Raw genomic sequence first — 18,893 nt, 5'->3', positions numbered from 1 at the left:
AGCATAACTCCATTGAGCTGTATGAAAATGTTCCAGGAGAGTTTTTCAGAGAGCACATGTGGATGATATTCTTATACAAGGAAATGTCCGATTTTTAAAGTCATAATTTCTTGTGGCAGTGAGTTTCACAGGTTAATTCTGCATTGCATAGAAAAATATTTCCTTTAATTATTTTTTAAAAATTGTTTTCTTCTGTGTACTTGGGTGTCTCCTTGTTATTTTATTATGAAAGGGTAAATGGGGTGCCCACTTGATCTTTAAACCACGTAATGGTCTCATGTCACCTCTTTGTCTCCTTTCTTAATTGAATAGTCTTAATCACTTTAATTTCTTGCTATACAGAAATCTTTCTGTGTCTCTAGTAGTCTTTGCTGGCCTTCTCTGGACCTTTTTGATTCCTCCTATATCCATTTTGAAATAGGGTGACCAAAATGAGCAGAGTATTCTACGAGAGAGTGTAGCATTGGCATATATAACGACATTATATTTTCAGTATTATTCTCTGTCCCTTTCTAAATACCGCCCAACATCTTATGTGCTCTCTTGACTACAATTGTGGGTTGAGAAGATATTTTCTTTCAGCTCTCTACGATGATGCTTAGGTTTTTGACAAGTTAATTTAAGAAGCTATCAACACATTTAAGCTACTTTTTCTCCATTGCCATGTCAGCATTAGTGTGCCTTTAAGAGGCCATTAGATATTAGGAGTGGACACTTATCCTTCAGACTAGCAATATGGATTTAAAGGATGGTTGTTTTCTCTTCTTTCTTAAATACAGACTGAATTATGAATGGGATTTGGGAAGGCGATGGAAGCTGCTAAGGATGGGAGGGTACAGAGTAAGTGAGGTATACACTAGGAACCTTCCAGGAAGGGAAAGAAGATGTTGCTATTAGCAGGTGAGGTCTGTGAAAGGAAGGCAGGGGAACAAGTGAAGTGTCACTTCAGTTTCCTCTCCTCTCCTTCCAGTCATCCTCTAGGAGGCAGTATTAAATGGAATTGACAGCTTTTCTGTGTACGAAACTTTAAAGTTTAAACTGACATGCAACTGGGTTAAAAAAAAAATCTCAGAAGACACCCCTTTTCCTACCAACTGCCTGCAAGTGTCCTCAAACTTACGCTTGGGTGTTCTGTGTAATTTTCAGGGCCTCTCTACCAAATGTATCCCTGATTTTTACCTTAATTTCAAGTATCTTTTAGCATTCTGGGCCTGATCCAACAACCACTGGAGTCAGTGGCAGTCTTTCCATTGACGTCAATGAGAATTGGATCAGTCCTAACGTCAGGTTCAGCAGTTGTTTGCTATTAAAAACACACAAAAGATAAATTAAATGAGAACTCACTTGTATTTTAAAAGAGTAATGAGAGAATGTTCTAAAACACTGCTCCTAGGTGCATGGATAGTCTGGTGGCCTCAGGAAATCATGAGCCCTTACACAATTCTCTGCAGCCTTGGGCGAGTTACTTATCTTTTCCCTGTCTTAGATTCCACATGAGTAAAATACAGACAGCAATATTTACCTTGCTACACCTGGATTGTTGGGAGTGTTACTTAGCTATTCTTTGCAAAGCATTTAGAAGATGGAAAGTGCAGTATTATTATCCTTGCAATGAAGAAATTTTCCAAAGGGCAATTTTGTTGCAAAAGGAGAAAACCAAAACAGAAAAATCAAGCCAATAAATATTACCTGCATTAAAACTGGATCACTAAGCTTTCCCACCGGAGGCCATATCCATTCTCTGACTATTTCTCCATCTTTATTAGTCACCATGCCTCCTTCCTGATTAAACATCATTGCTATGATGTTACTGTGAACAACAACCAGAAACAGAAAGCCAGGTTTAATGGTTCACGTTCGTAAAATGTGAGCAGTCCAAGAACTTTACTTTGATCTAAGTGGTTTTAATTAGCATAATAACTTTGCACATGCAGCACGCCATTGTGCTTTTCACACGCTACATACTTGTAAGGCAGATCTATACTAGCCCTGCTTTACAGGTGAAGCAGTGAGGCCCAGAGACATTGAAGGGCTGTTTTAATAATTAAAATGAAATAGGAGAATGTATGAGAAACTGATGACTAATACTTGGTGAGTTTTAATACTTATTTCTAGTGCACTATCAAGAGCACAAAAATTCTTCAGCTGCCAGCGCAAATTGGAGGGAAGAAGAAGAAAATAAGGAAAAGATAGTCACGTTTATCAATCCAACCAATCAATCCATGTTGTTAAGATTCCTGAGTTGCTTTTTGGGGGTCACACTTCTACGATTTTTCTTTAGTGTTCATTCGCAACAACAAACCCACAGTTACCTTTATCCCTGGCACAAACACATCAGCTGACCTGCTTCAATGTAGTGTTCTGAGAAGATGTCACAAATAGCAGAAGTAAGAATTAAAATCAACATCCCAGACAATATGGGAAATATTTTCAATTAAGGGTCTCACTTAATTGAGTTTTACTAAAAATTGTCTCAATTACCATTGTTATTCAAAACAGATGTGGCTCAACAACTCTACAAAAATATTTAGCTTAGTACAAAGGGCCCCACTGTGGCCCAATCAGTAAATACTTCCAAATGGGTTCAACAACCCCGCTCCTTCCTTCCACAAAGGCACACCGATTATCTGTGATTTGACAGATACTTCGGATGAACATTAATCAAAAAATGCATTTAACAAATAGTATTTGACCAATTCTCTCTCTGATATTCATGAAACAGTGTAAGTTAGGTAGGCAGGGGTGTGTGTGTGTTTGCTTTCCTAAGAACTGTGCTAGGGAATGATTACTCAGACAGTGTTCTGTGGCATGTCTCTCTGCCACCAATGTCATGGAGGGTTTGCAGAGCTGCCTTTCTTCAAGTGTTTGAAGGAGCCAGGATTGGGATGAAAAACTTTTGCCCGATGTCTCCACTGCTGGGGGTAGATTTTCTGGTAAATGCATGTGCCTTCTGCCCTTGGAGATTTGGCTGGTGGTCGTTATATCACAGTACAAGTCAGGAGCCAAATTTTCAATGACCTCCATTCAGCTTCAAAATTTGGCTGATGGAAGTTTTTGGTAGCCCAAAATCTCTGACTTGTATACACTGTCATTCCATCAGTGTGAGCAAATCAAGAGTTTAGGTGCAGAGAAACTTGAGTTACCCAAAACTGTGGCTGCTTTTGGGGGAATGGAATATAATTTTAATAGTTAAAAAACAGTGGCATAAAGCAAGGGATGATTCAACTCCATGTCTGTGGCTGTGAAATCAAGTTGTATCATACAGTCTCATTCATGGCTTCGAGCAGTATCTTAGGCTCTTCTATAGCACCTCTTACTGCAGCACCAACCTTAATATACAGTACGCTAGCAAGTGCTCTGAAATATATCTCCCTACCTGTTATGAAGGCAAATACTGCCATGTCCAAAAGGTGTAAAGGTTCCAAGTATAGTCTGATCTGGAGAGGCAGTGAATATATTGGTGTACACACCACCACCTGGGAGATCGGAATAGCTTTGGCAGACTGCAGGATGCCCAGAAGGATAGCTGAAGGTACAGTCAACGAGTTTTACTTTTGGCTGATAATGCAACTCTGGCCTCAGTTGTGACTTGGGTTATATGCCTGGGAGTAAGAGAGGCTAAAAACCCCACCCTCCTTATAGATCTTGGGCTGTCTAGATCTTGGGTTCAGTAGGAGTAAGTGGGGCTGCTTGTCTGTTTATCCCTTCCCCAGAGGGAGGGCGCAAGGAGCGGTGGAGAATGGGTGGAGCCTTGACTCAAAACTCCACCCTGCTGCCTGAGCCAGCAGAGGGTGGGTGAAAATTTACGGTTGGTAGAGGCCAGTGTTAAACTACTACCGTCCCACGAGCAATAAGGAAACAAGGGAGGACTTGTGACTCAGTTTCTGATGCAAAATGCCTCTTGGGGCTTCTGCAGGGACAGGGTGGCTTTGCACCGCCCCTTAGCTCTACCTAAAATCACAATCTAGCCCCCAAAGTATAATTGGTAAAGCTCTATCTCTTCATGTTCATAGGATTACATTTTCATGAATTCCATTGTATCGCCTGGAGGATTAATTTATTTTCACTGAGCAATTCACTACTACTATTCATATGGTTTATTGACTCGAATCACCCTGTGGGAGACCTGGAGAGGGAAGCAATAGTACGCCTTGTATACGTGGAAAGCAGCCCCTCTGAGGGGATATTCTCCATGTCTCTGAGTTGGTGGTGTAAAAGAGCTCTATTGCTCATAGCACACCTCTGACTGATTAGAAAACCATGCAGCTGGTACAGCTATAAAAACGGGGACAAGGGCAATGGCAGCCCAAAATGATGGAGAGGGGGAAAAGCCTTTGCTATTAAATTTCCTTTCATTTGTTGCTAATGAACATAGGAAAGTGTGTGAAGACAAGGCTTCTGATCTCCTGCCCTGTGATCATCTAAAACCAACCAACCTCCACAGTAGTCAGAAAAAGCAGACAGAGTCCCAGCTACAATAAAAACCTGATTATCTGAGCCCCTTTCGTCCAAAACTCTCATCCCAGTCTCGGCTATAGCCCCTTTATCTACTCATACTTTATCCACCTTTTCCGCCTTATCCCCCTATGGGGTATAACTCACCTACAGCCACACATTTCTTAAGCTATTACCAGCAGGACAGTGGGGTGGGAATAGATATTGTTTCATATTCTCTGTGTATATATAAAGCCTGCTGCAGTTTCCACGATATTCATCTGAGGAAGTGAGCTGTAGCTCACGAAAGCTTATGCTCTAATAAATTGGTTAGTCTCTAAGGTGCCACAAGTACTCCTTTTCTTTTTGCGAATACAGACTAACACGGCTGTTACTCTGAAACATTTCTTTGAGTTATAGTTTTACCTACGCCCCATGCACACAGTACAGAGAAAGGGGCAAGTTTTTAAAACATTTCCCTGATGGTTTAGGTGGATTGGCTGGTAACTGTGACGAACAATGTTTTCTCCTCAGACCAGAGCAACAGAAAAAGTTAAGGCCATTAGGCTCCCTACTCAGAAACTTTCCTTCCCCCTTTTTTGGCGTCTCAAAATTTGGAGCACTATCCATTGATTCCAGCTATAGATCCATTCACACATCTGCTTTCTTCCTCCTTAACTCTCCCCCAACAGCCTGCCCTCCTCCCTGTTATTGATTAGCAGCTCAAATAGCATTCAGTCCGGTTCAGAACTTAGTGGCATTTGTCCAACACTCAGCCGCCCCCACCAGCAGCATGAACAAGACACGGAACCCCCTGCATAAAAAGGGACCTTTCCTCGACTAGTCACCAGGCAAACCCTTTTGTGTGCCATAGCCTTAAGGCCTCTCCTTCACCCACATCAAGAGGTGGGAAGGATGGGCAGGAGAAGACCCACTTTGGAGCTCCAACCTGTTTCTCTTCCCTCATCTTATCCCCCCATTGACCAGTCAGTTGAATATCAGCAGCTGTGAGTAAAAAGGATTCCTCCAGCCTGTCCAACTCTGAGCTAGGAGAAGGAGGTAGGCTCCTCTGTTCCTCCATCTCTCTCACCATCCCAGAGGCTTATGGCTGGCTGGTGAACGTCCAGGTCTGATGGCCTGGGGAAATGGGAAGGGAAGTCTTTGAGTTTTGGTCTCATGCTACACAGCACCAGGCAGGCTGCCTTCTAATCATTAACAAGTGAATATTCCCTCCCTCTCGTCATGACCTCCATGTAACCAGAGGTCCAGGACCTTCCTCTCACCCCTCCTCAATGATCACTCAGGCAGTAGAATCCATGTACTCAGGGGAGGAGTGAGTGAGGTATTAGGGCCCAGAGTCCAGAAGCAGCTCACCACATTGGTAATAGTGCTCACGTTTTTGGTGGGGAGAAGGAATGGGAGGGCCCAGGACCAGCCCACCAAGGCAGATGTCCACTTGATCCATCCAGGTGTGACTCTGTTATTGTACACATCACTGTTACTATTTCAGTGCAGGCCAAGAAGCAGATAAACAAAATGATGATGTCTTGCTCTTTTAAATTTACCTATGATTTAACGCTTCAACTAAACAACTTCTGAATCCTTGTGTATTGCCTTTTGAAACCCGTTCCAAACCCTCTAACCATTGCTATAACTCACTTGTACTGTATGAACTTAAAGGATATTAAATCAAAGATGAGCCATCCATCAGCCCATAATGTAGTTTTCGTAATGCTGGGTCTGCCTGCTTGATTGCTGGTGTTTGGGGTTTTCCATTCAACAGCTCAAATAAGGTCCTGCAGGTCCGCTTCTTAAATTTCTTAGAAATATTTTCTTTAACAGTATCACCATAATGCCGGAGAATGACTGGTCGGTCAAATCCTGCTTCTTTCAGCTTAGATATCTGATCGTTTCTGTTTAGACGGGAGAAAAAAAAATCAGACCTCTAATAATGATAATTTCTCAGAGGGCTAAATCCCACCAGCCTTACCCAGGCAAAACTTCCACTAATATAAAAATGTTTGTCCAGAGTAACAGCTATAGGATTTGCTTCTATATTTCTCCAATACTAACCTATAGTATCAGAAAAATGTGCCCTATTTTTTCCTTTTCCCTTCCTATGTCCCCCTTCCGATGCAGAAGAATTTGTCAACCCGGCCAGATGTAGGTGGGGTCAAGATAAAATGCCAGATTCCCAGCTCCCCCTTCAACCCAGGGTGATAGATTTCTTTACAGTTAATAGTAATACTTTGCATTTCTAAGTAGTCTACCATCTAAGGAGCTTCCCAACTTGAATGAATTAAGCCTCACAAGCTAATTATTAAACCCATTTCACATACGGGAAAGACAGAGAGCTCAGATTACTTACACAAGATCACATACAGGCCGTTGGCAGAGAGGGAATTAGAAAGAAGCCAGGGAGCAGATCCTCAGCTGGGATAAATTGTCATAGATCCATTGACCTCAAGGGAGATATGACAATTTACCCCTGCTGAGGATCTGTTCCCAGATCTCCTGACCCCCATTCTTGCCTGTTAGTCACTAAATCAGTGTTGAGTTTCCATGTACTTCTTATTTTAGCTTTCACTCTACTTGCTTACTTTAATCTTGTGACCAAGAACAATAAAAAATGGTACTCTTTGTTTTTGACAAGATTTCTGTATATTTCAATATTCTAACTGATCACAAGAGCAGAGCAGATAATCACAGCCAGGGTGGGTGGGTAAACTAAACCAGAATGAGTAGATATAAATTTTAGTCCTACCAGCCTTCAGCCCACATTCTTTTAAATCAGACTTTTGACATTATTTTACTAATCTTTGTGTTGTTTTTATATATTACACTTGGAGAAGATCTTAAAATGAGCATGTTATCTCAAAAGCTTTACACAAATAAAGTCATTAAGAAGGAAAGGCACTACAAAAGAGGTACCAAAACATTAGCTAGTAGACATCTAAGGAGTATTCTTGTCTCCAAACCAAGTTTTCTTACATTTAAAGTTATGTAACAAAACAGGGCTCAGTATTACTTTTTGCTGATCAGGCTAAGTATAAACATTCAATAACATTACATCAAGTGCTATAGCACTTGGCCAGAAATCTGGTGAGAGCACAATGTATTGCAACATGGGGATCAGGATTTCAGTTCCAAGTTGATGGGCCAGTAGGGTCTGCAAACCCTACAGAGGAACCATGTTCAGCTCCTATGGAAGGGAATGCTTTGCCCTGCAGGTGCGGGAGACCGTCCTGTTTGCTGAAGAGCAGCATACATAGTTGCTCTTCGCAGCCAGATGGACAGGTCAGCTGGCCCCACTTCGCAAGGGGGTGGGGGCACTCAAGGGGTAGACCCTCTACCAGCTGCACCATAAACAAGTATAGCTGCACATATCACTTAAGTATCAATATATAGGAGACCTATAAGAGTAACATTAAATATGAAAACTCATACTTTGCATTTTTGCAAACATATAAAATATAGTTATTGGAGATTGGTCTATAGCTATTGGTCTAGTGACCTGAGTGCAGCACTAGAAGCAAATTCTAATCTTTGCTTTTACACCAACTCGCGAAGGGGCTTGGGTAAGTCATTTGAATTTTGCCTCAGTTTCCCCATCCATAAAACAGTGACAACAAACCTTTTAATGACAACATGAGGATTAATTAGTGTTTGTAAAACACTTAAATTTAAAATCCCTAGCATTTATTATAATTATTACATACACTAGTTGCTAAAACCCCATAAACCTAGTCTTAATAATCATTTTATCTAAGATATACAAGCCTTATTCAATCTAAAGATGTATAATATATGACAATAGTCAATATACTGAATTGTGAGTGGAATATTAAAATATATAACAGATATTGAAACTGTGCTGTAGTTACAGATTTACACACACACACACACCTTCGTTAACTGCTTTTTTTTAGCAGTTAATTGTTTGTTTTATAAACAATTAGTATTTATATTTAGTAATTATCTTAACTCGTCATTAAATCTGGCCTGGCTTATAAAACTAGTACCTACTATTTAAAACATTTAGACCCCAATTCTCCACTGTGTCTAAATGTGGCAGCTACAGGAAGCTAGTTGCAGCTCCCTGACTCAGGGCCACCCAGCAGTCGTGATGTAAATTGGAGCAGAAGGGCAGAACAGAGCTCAGATACCTCCTGTTTCCAGTCCACCCTGTAACCTCACAGCTTCCATTTTACGCTGGCCATTGGGAGATGGCTGATATAGGAGAAGGCTACAAGTTCTATGCCAGCAAAGATTCCCCCTGAACAGCAAAAACACTCTGCTGGAATCTCCAGGGGTTTAAGGACACTTTGTGCTGTGTAAAACACAGAAGTGTCAAGTGTAAGCAAAACAAAGAGGCCTAGCTGAACCAGAGAATCCAGCCCTTGGGATATAATCCTGCAGTTCTTCTGAGGCCCTGATTAAGGACAGCAGGCTTGAGTTTATGGCACAGCTGTGGAAACCCAGAGTGGTATTTAAAAGTCAAGATTGTAAAATGTATCTAAACAAGTTGTCAGGACTGCTGCTGGAGATTAGTGATAATCTGAAAAGATGAATCGTGACCTGTCATTAATGCCCAAGAAATGCCTCTGCTGAAGGAGTTATTGTTATTAGAAGATGAACATTAAAATAAAAGTGGATTACTCCTTTATAGGAATAGTGAAGTTTCAGTTGGTTTCTCAGAATTTTCAGAGAAATAATGCTCTCAGTTGAGATTGTTTGAAACATCTCCCATCATTTCACTTTCTAATACTATTGCTATATATATTAATCCCCAGTATGAATAAAGGGACACAGAAACCCCTGCTTGATACATTTGTATCTGAGCTTGTCGTAGTCTCTCCACCGCCCAGGCAAAAGGCACTTTCCATTCAAGATCTTCAGACTTAGAGTCAGAATGCAGGAAACTCCAACCTTAAGAAACAACACAAGAGCTCAGAATTAGATATAGCAAAGGACAGAGTTGCATTTAAGCGTCATTCCTATTGTAAGGCATTCAGCAATAACCATGTAAGGCTCACTGACATTATTTTAAAAAATGATTACGTCTCAGGAGTTGTTTATGTTCTCAATCAGCGTATTTACTTTGCAGAATACCATGTTAGTAGGCAGGAAAGTGCCTTCCAAACTCCTTTAGTTGAAAAACAAAGAACAAAGATATCTATAGAGACTGAGGGCCTCAAAGGACTGGACAAGTCAGATAAGCTTCAGTTCAGCACTTTATCTGAACTCCAAACCCTCTGAAGTTTATCAGTCACTTTTCATTTTCCCCACAGCCTGAGCAGCCTGGCACTGCTGCTCAGATGGGCTGGATGCAGCACCCAGTTGAGTCCTTAGACAATACCCCAAGCTTTAGCTAGAAAAAGTCATTGGAGAACTAAGCCACATCTACGCCATTGAATCAGTAGTGTGCAGTGCTATGAACAGCAACGAGGCAGTCTCTATACTACTTTTCTTTTTTGGATACATTTCTATCTGGTGTCCACCACTACAGCTGCACTGTTCTCTGTGTCTCTATTGCACAGTTCCCAGCTCAGCTCCTTGCAGCATTAGTTTGTGGGTGTAGTTGCAAAGGGCCTTATTAGAGCTCAAGGGATTGTGAGAGAAGAGATAAAACACACACAACTCCCTGAGGCGCTCAGCCATTTCCATAGCATTTTCTCAGGAACAGGAAGAATGGTCAGAGTTTAATCTTTGTTTGGTCAGACAATTTTCTTCTGGCGCTCCTAGTAAAATCATAGCCGAGAGCCCCAGAAGGCCCAGGAGAGGTGATGGAAGGTGTATGTAGCTACAGACAGCCAGACAATGAGCCCAGCAACAGATGGAATTCATTGGCAAAGTTCAGCTGCCCTGATTCTGTGTACCACTTCACGGTGAAGTTAGCCAGGTGACAGCTGCTTTTGGGTCAGAACTACAGGCACTGGATGGTGAGATTAAATGGTTTGGGGTACTCTAGCAACGATGGCTGCAGAACTTAAACTTGCAGCAACAGACCAGCTAAATGGAAGTTCCTTTCCCCACAGAAAAGGGTAGTGACTGCCCTGAGGAAGCTGGTTACCCCAGACAGCTACTGATTGGTTGGGCATTAGTATGGGGTTGGGAAATCCACAGTAGATACTGTTTTCAGAACAATATATTAAGTGCTGAAGGGGTGTGCGATCAAGATGGCAGACGATCCAGAGATCATTGCGAATGTTGGGTAAGTGGGCTGCTTATCTATGCAAGGAACCAAGTGCCCTTTCTGTGCACCCAGCAATTCATTAACCCCCAGAGCATAATAACAGAAATGGATGCCACTCCATGGTGGTGCAACCCTTGCTGGCTCATCATGATGACTCCTTTATGTTCACGATGCGTGATGCCAGAATATCTAGTGACTCTGGGCTTTTCGGAAAAGGATAGTGGGGCCCATTCTTCCCACCCCACAACATAGATATTTATGGATCCTCCCTGTCCTAGAGGCTGAGCGTGCAGCCTCTGCAGCTGGTTCGTTCAGCCTCGCCCAGTGCAGAAGGTAAGGATCACATGCAGAGAGTCACTGTCAAGAAGCCACCAGATGAACTCCACAGGAGGTGAGGGGAAGAAAGTGGGTAAAATGACACTTTTTTACAGAGCAACATTTTTAAAGAAGTCTAATGAGTAATACAAAGTAAAACAGGGCTTCACTTCAGATTATGCTATTGGGCCATAAAATATACTGTGATTTACATTAAAGTCAGTGCATTACAGATCCCCTTAAGTGAAAAAGTTATGGAACGCGTAAAGGACCAGGCAGGTTTTAGCAGAAAGAGGGTTAAAAACTCGTCCCAAAACAGTGAACTGTCCTGCTTTCTGCCAACAGAGATAAGTGGATCTGTAAGTGCTTCTCAAAGGAAGGCTGATGAGTCTCATTGGCAGTGGGCAACTTATTGTGGAGGGTTTGGGTATCTAAACCTGCAGGCATGGAGCTAGGGCAGAGTGTGATCTAGGTGGCTTGTTGGGTCTTGATTTGTATGACAGTGGAAGTGAGGGTTTGATCTGAGGCAGTGTCAATGGCTGTGACAAGCCTTCTGTTTAATGTTTTGTAGGAGAGCAGAAATTTTCTGTTCTTCTATAACAAACCTCACCCACACCGGGGCTTTAACTCAATTCAAGCATGCAGAATCCCTTGCCTGTTTTACTGCTGTTCTGACCAGCTTGTCACAAACACTTAACACCAAAGATACAGGTGTACAGTTTCCTCCAAAAATATCTACTCACTGTGGGATTTTAGCCTTCTGTATGCAGAGCACCTTACCTCTTTCCTCAGACAGTTTAGATGACAGTGAGAAACTGATTGTGACAGGTAAGTGGATATCATGTTGTGTAACAGGAGCTAAACAAGAGGAAAAGGGAAACAGAGTGCTTGTAAACATGGGGCAAGCCAATTTCTTAAAAAAGATTTTCTCTTTTAAGCAGAAAGACTGCAATTTTATACAAAGAGCTGAACAAGACTTGTCCAAGACCAATGGCTCGGCACTAATTATTGTGATACCGATGAACTTTCTTGGCCCAATATTTCATTGCTGTTTCACTCACCTTGAAATGGGAAACAGTAAGTGCTTTGATGAATGGTTTGAAACATTGCCTAGTTTCGCTGTCATTGTTACACTAAGTGTTTGTACCTCTAACTTTAGCCGCAAGGCTATTTCGCAATGTTCTAAAGCAATATTTCTCAGTGAGTCATAACACATCCCTGCACAGCCAACAGGCACTCTAGCCTAACATGAAGAATTTTCTTTTTTCTAGCTGCGCCAGTGTGGCCACCTTCTCTAACCTAAATATTAGAGCAAAACACAGTTGCACATTCTACTTGCCTTTGTCTCCTACAGGCTTATTTGGTGCCATTTCAGGATTCCTTTTTTCCTTTGCACAATCCGCAGGTAAAACACTCTTCTTGCACTGACTTTTTGCACATTGAGTCATTTCATGATCCATATATTCAGACCCCGGTGCCATCTTGTCACAATCTTCTGATGCTTGGCCTTTCCCTGATCTTATGCTTTTGTACCTCAGGGACTGCTGGTGCCTTTTACTGTAATCAGCACCTTCAGTGAGCTCCTTCCAGCTGTCATTCAGGAGATTTACAATTCCCTGAGGGAAAATAATGTCATAGCTAGCAAAGAGCTGCAATATTTCTCCAAGTTCATGTAAGATGGTGGGAGCCATGTACTTATATTCATCCAACAGGCTCGGCTGTATTTCTTCATCTGCTGGAAGGATTGAAGGCATTTGAGAGGGCTTTGAGCTGGGAACTTCACTGCTAGTTTTGCATAGGGAAGAGCCAGATATCTGAGGCAGAAATGGATATTTCTCTCTTCTGGCTGTATCATCTTTTAAGAAACTGTCTTCATTTCCTTCCACATGTTCTGCTGTACAACCAGGATTCCTGCATTTGACCAGGCTGGGGAAAAGATATTATACCTTTTAAGTAACAATTATTTTTGTTAAATAATATAACCAGGGAGTATATACAGCAGAAAGATGTCCACCTTGAAGCGAACATTCCTGCCTACAGCCTCAGCAGACAGGCCAATGATTGAATCGATATGGACACTGCGCTACTTTCTCACCCCCAGAAGCGGTGCTTCTAGGTCAAGCTGAAACACTGACAAGGCTGTATGGTGAAACTTAACACAGCTATAGCAGCAGCTGAAAGACTTTCTATAGACTTCAGTATGCTTTGGATCACTTAAAATAAATTCACTTACAACAACTATGCCTGCCCCTCTTAATAATGACACAACACGGTCATTGTTTTCGTAAACGATTTCCTCTCTCATAAATAAAATTAATATCAAATAAGTTCAAGGTTCTGCTTTTTAAGGGTGACTTCCATTAAACTGGGCTTTGGATGTCCAAAGAGGGCTTCACAGGTTGTTTGTTTTTTTCACTTTAGAAATATGTATGAGAAATATCAATTCTGCTCTTCCCTGGTTGTGGGAGGTATTGGAGCATACTTGTTTTGAACTCTCACACCTTAGTTGAAGGGGTGGAGGTGTTCAATCTTTACCAAAGATGTCTTTTATTCAGAATAGGTATTAACAAAGAAGGTTTTAAACCCAGTCCTGCAAACTTTTGCAGGTGCTTAATTTCAAGCATGATTAGTTTCAATGGGAATGTCTCACATACTTAAAGCTAATCGTGAGCGTACATGTTTGCCAAGGCCTTAAACAACCTGGGTAAAATTGTCAGCACTACCAAAGTGATTTTGGAACCTGAATCCCTTTTTCAAAAATGACTTAGGTGCTAAAGAGCTTCAGTCTCACTGAAAGCAAATAGCCTCCTAAGTCACTTTGGTGTTTCTGAAAAATGTATCCTCTGACTAAAAATCTCTTTCCCTCTCCGTTGCTCAACTTTTACTCTCGTGACTCTTGTGATGTCAACATTTCACTAGTTCTCTGTTCACCATAGAGTCTTCCAGGACCGACAAAACCCGAATTTCCAATGCTAAAACCAATTAGCCATCTACCCCGTCTTTTTGAAATTACCATCCCTATCCAACCTTTTGTAACTTTATATTTAATAAAGAAGTATTTTTTAAAAGGCATATGACCATTTTATTTCTTTCCAATTCACCTTTAACTCTTGCAACCTTACCGCTTATAGCCAATAATTCCAAGGGGGTCTGGAGTGCCATAAAGTTAATGGCCACTACTGAGATCTGTAGCAAGGCAGTGAAGCATCATTCAAAAAGAATTTCATAAATCACTTACAAGGTATAAAGTGACTTGTAAAGGCGCACTAAACTGATAAGGAGCTCATTAGCATGCTAATGCTGGAGATTTCCCATTAATTTGTGCCAACTAATAGGGTTCTCCAGGCAGGTGTGTCCATCTCTCTGCAGGAAAAATATCAGTTTTAAAAATCAAAACAAATATTTATGTGATGCACCTTGCCTAAAGAATCCACCAGCAAAAACTAATTCACATCTTTCAAAATATTTACACCTCTCCCCTAAGGAACCATGCTGATATTTATTGCCTCCTAGTGAATCAGACAGCAGATGAGACTTTATGAAATTCAGATAGTGCCATGCAAATTAAGGAAGCATCTGTACTTGTTTAAGCATCAGCAAATTGGTAGTGATTTCACCTTTTAGAAATAAATAGCGGAGCATCGCTCAATAATCACTTGGAGGGAAAGGGCCACCTGTTGAATCATCTACCCCACTTCCTGTAACACCCGGGCTTTCCTTGGAGGTCTCCCAGGTCATGAGTAGTCAGAGCAGAAATCTGTTTGTTTTATGAGATCAGTAGCTATCCCATCAAGGGGCACCACATTATACTGGTTTGACCTAATGGACGCACACCATAATAAAAGTACACTTTGAAAGTGCTCCTGTCACCTCCTGCATGTTGCATCCAGGATGGTAAGGAATGATTTAAAATAATCCTTCTGATAGCTTGACACTGACTAAAGATAATCATTATATTTAGCAAATTGTACCATGTATTTTTATTATTTATTATGTGCATTACCATAGTGCTTTATATTTACAAAAAGAGCCATGCACACATGTAGGGCCAGATCCTGCAACTGGACCTGTGGAAGTGACACCCCAGTCACTTCAGTGGGTTGCCAGTGACAACTCACATAGATCCGGTTACAAGACCTAGCGCTAGGTCATTAATCTGAACAATCATAGGTACTGACTCCAGCGTGCTCCAGCCCTGGAGCACCCACATAAAAGAAATGGTGGGTGCTGAGCATCCACCGGCATTCTTCTTATCAACACCTCCCCCTACCCCCAGCACCTCCCACCTGCCGATCACTTCCTCCCTCTCCCTCCCAGAAGGGAAGAGGAAGAGGCAGGGTGGGGTTGGGGCCTTGGGAGAAGGGGTGGGGTGGGATGGAGCTGGGGGAACCCCCCCCCGCAAACGTCAGAAAGTAGGCACCTATGTGAACAATACCCCTACAATTCAGGTCAGTGCTGTTTCCATTTTACAGATTGGGGAACTGAGACACAGAGAAGTTAAAGGACTTGTTCACGGTCACATAGGAAATTAATCACAGAACCAGGAATTAGAATTTAGGGGTTCCTGGGTTTCAGTCCTCTAAACCAGGGGTTCTCAACCTTTTTCTTTTGGAGGCCTCCCCAAACATGCTATAAATCTCCACGGCCCACCTGTGCCACAATAACTGGTTTTCTAAATATAAAAGCCAGGACTGGCGTTAAGGGGTAGCAAGCTGGGAAATTGCCCAGGGCCCCATGCCAGAGGGGGCACTGTGAAGCTAAGTTGTTCAGACTCCTGCTTCAGCCTCAGGTGGCAGGGTTCAGGGCCCCAGGCTTCAGCCCCATGCAGTGGGACTCTGTCTTTAGGCTCTGGGCCCCAGCAAGTCAGACCCCCTGAAACCTGCTCCCGGTCCCCCCTCCCCCAGAGGGCCCCGAACCCCTGGTTGAGAACCACTGCTGTGAACTATCCATCATTCCACGCTGCTTCTCAATGTCATTGTAAGGTCCATAGGGCAGGAATATTTTTGTCGTCATTATTATCTGCTATTTGTATTATGGTAGTGCCTGAATATCCCAGCCAAGCCTGTGGCCACTTGCTGCTAGCTACTGTGTAAAGCTGGAGTAAGAAACAGTCTCTTCCCTGAAGAGCTTGCAATCATCATATAGTGTGTTTCTCTGGGGTACTTAGGAGAACGTTTCCTAAATTTGCAGAGCTGAATTGTAACCATTAAAGATTTTAGGTGCAAACTCATTTTCTTTTTACTTTAAGTAAATTTTAGGTTATCATTGGCCATTACTGGCAGTTTTTTTAGATTGTTTTTAAGTTAAAAACAATTAATCATATTGAAACAAACTCAAAGGGAGATTTCTCAAAGGCACAAATGGGAATCCAGGGAAGTTGGGTGTTTTACACCCATTTCTGCCTTTGAAAATTTTCTTCTCAACTACTAATTGGTGGAAACTGAATCACATGTATTGCCACCAGCATCATATGAACTCCCTTACCTGGGAATAAAGCCCGTGGGATGAGAATTTGTGGTGAGTGAATTGAAATCAGTGGCTAGTTCTCCTGGTAGTTTCTTGCCCCGTTCTTTTGTTCTAGATTTCAGCTAAAACAAAATATATATTTTGGATTAAACATGTAAATGCTGGGGGGAAAAGAAACAATACTGTGCTAAAGATGAAAGGAAATACCTGGTCAAAGAAATATATGGGTCCTGGCTCCAGGGTTACCGGCAGCGGCATTTTCTCCCTTTGTTCCTAGAAGGATGAGAATGTGGTTATGCCAACAGAAAGTGGGAATGAAAAGTGTTAGTATTTTCTGCAATATGATTAAGGTAACATTATTGTTTTCATTGCGAGACCCTGAAAATCCTATCCAGTTAACATAGAAACCACCGCCTTAGGAACAGCAACAAAATGTTGCATAATTAATTTTTAAAATGTTTTAGCTGTGTTAAAAATTATATGAAGTTCAAAAAAATTCAGTTTATCAATTTTTGACACATTCATGTTCGTATTGCTCCACACTAGCTTCAGCAACTTCTTGTGGCGTATTATCTGTAATGACTTTTCTTTGGTTTACTATGTGGATAAAAATGTAAAAATGGCAGCCAGTGTCATTTTGAGAAGTGACTATCACCCTGTGTGTACACAAGCAAACTTCACCAAATAGGGTTTTTATTATGCCTTTTTCACAGATATATAACAGGTATCTTAAATATGTATTCAAGAAATATTGTTTCAAGTCTAAGGCCTTGATCCTGGAAGGAGCTCCACACAGGTAGACGCCTGCAGCCATACAAAGTCAATGGGTCTCTGCTTGGAGGCAGGGGTCTGACTGCATGGAGCACTTTATAGGAGCAGGGCCTAAAACATGTTTGTGTGGAGATGTAGATATACTGAAATAACTATTTATCAAGTAAACCATCTGGGAATTTTAAAAGTGTAGATCTATACAATAGACTGGAAATTATTTTTTTTCAGTTATGTAACATTAATCTTATCACCTTTTAAAAACAATTGTTCTTAAATGAAATGCAAGGGAGGGTGCAACTGCAAAAGAGTTGACCTGTTGAATACACAAAGATCTGCATTTGAACATGCATGTAGATGTGCCCCGGTTTGTGTGTACAAATGACAGTCGGTGCACTCCAACTTATGGTTTTTGCAGCAAGATAGGGGAACATGAATTTTCACAGATACACTCAAGCTCTTTGAAAATCTGGCCTCAAAATGACATTAAGATTATGACAAAACTGATACAAGAAAGGAAATTCAGAATTCATGCTGACAGGCTGCACGTAAATTGTGGCTTGGTGAAAAAGGTATGTGCCAATGGCCAGGATTTAGGAAAACAGGCTGCCAGGATTAAGTCTGAGTTTCTTGGCTTCTGTCAATCGTGTCACTTTTAACTTTGATTGCATATTTTTTTTTTCTGTTTTAAATACAAATTTTGAAAGGGAACTTTCAGAATAAAAAGAGACATTTATTTTGCTCATGCTACAAACTCAGATATCTTTAACAATATCTGTAACTCTCATAATTAATATTACTGATTATTTTAGTTAAGGAGAATCTAGTGGCAAAGTGTAGGACCCACCTCCCTTCTCTATGTTCAGAAATGGGGTGAGGAGAGAATCTCTCTCTCTCTCAGAATGAGTATATAAAAGACACTTTCTCTGGTATAGTAAGCTGCTTTCTTTGTCAGACATCTACTTTTACTTTGTCAGACATCTCCAATCTTCGGTGCTGATGTTGAAGCCTTTACTCATGTGAATAGTTCCACTAGTTTCAGTGGGTTTACATGTGAGTAAGGGCTGCAAGTTTGGGCCCTAAGCTTGGAAGAGAAGTACTAAAATCTCATAAACATGCAATTGAATGAATGAAATTAGCAACAGAAGTACATTTGATAAATACATTGATACTCCACTTCAGAGTTGAATGTAGACTGTTCATTGCCTATTCCCCCTCCATTTCCCTCGTACAATAAACACATAAAGGACATCTCCCTTTCTTGGCATAAATATAAGAATTGAATGAAGAAAAAAGCATAACATACCCTGAAAGAAGCCTTTCCTTGAAGAACAGAACTTCTTTTGCTAGTAAAAAGATGCAAATGCAAACTGCCTCCTTAGAAAGAGAGAAAAGGAGGTGTGTCAATGTGCTGTCTTTCTACACCGAGTTTAAAGTCCTGTTGCTTAGTAACCACATACTCTGGACTGTACTCAACTATAATCCCTTTTCTTAACTTCTCCAGCCCATGTATGCTTGTGTCTGGAGAGTTAGCTTTCAGTCCCTTCCTCCACCCCCAAAAATTGTTTTCATGTATTTCTTTCTCAAGACTCTACACTGGCTCTACCATCCATTTTATTTGGCTACTGTCAAATAGAATGTCATATTTCAAAACACAGGATTACCTAACATCATGCAGTTTAAACACGAACAACAGGAGACTGACTTTAACGGA

General features: G+C 41.3%; 2 protein-coding genes across 2 annotated transcripts in view; both read right to left on the bottom strand.

The window, feature by feature from the left end:
* LOC311531382 (uncharacterized protein C3orf20 homolog) overlaps positions 1–6,194 on the bottom strand; it is a 57,995-nt gene extending 51,801 nt beyond the window's left edge. Inside the window, exons 1-2 of the mRNA XM_084648705.1 lie at positions 6,094–6,194; positions 1,690–1,810 (exon numbers count right to left, since the gene is read on the bottom strand). Of these exons, the coding sequence (XP_084504831.1) occupies positions 1,690–1,797 (108 nt within the window). The 5' untranslated portion in view covers positions 1,798–1,810; positions 6,094–6,194. The remainder of the gene's footprint in view (positions 1–1,689; positions 1,811–6,093) is intronic.
* Positions 6,195–9,154: 2,960 nt separating this feature from the next.
* On the bottom strand, positions 9,155–18,549 carry LOC311523497 (uncharacterized protein; the record flags this gene model as incomplete). The annotated part of the gene is made up of 6 exons (XM_084633532.1): positions 18,486–18,549; positions 16,619–16,684; positions 16,430–16,533; positions 12,285–12,871; positions 11,726–11,803; positions 9,155–9,363 (listed from the first exon to the last, which is right to left on the bottom strand). The coding sequence occupies exons 2-6, from the start codon at positions 16,667–16,669 to the stop codon at positions 9,155–9,157; spliced, it is 1,029 nt and encodes a 342-aa protein (XP_084489658.1). The 5' UTR covers positions 16,670–16,684; positions 18,486–18,549.
* Between the last annotated feature and the right edge of the window lie 344 nt (positions 18,550–18,893).

The sequence above is a fragment of the Lepidochelys olivacea genome (assembly GCF_965140295.1).
Source record: "Lepidochelys olivacea isolate rLepOli2 genome assembly, chromosome: 1".
NCBI lineage: Eukaryota > Metazoa > Chordata > Testudines > Cheloniidae > Lepidochelys > Lepidochelys olivacea.
The sequence above is the reverse complement of the archived record's forward strand: the minus strand, read 5'-3'. Positions and strand labels throughout refer to the sequence as shown.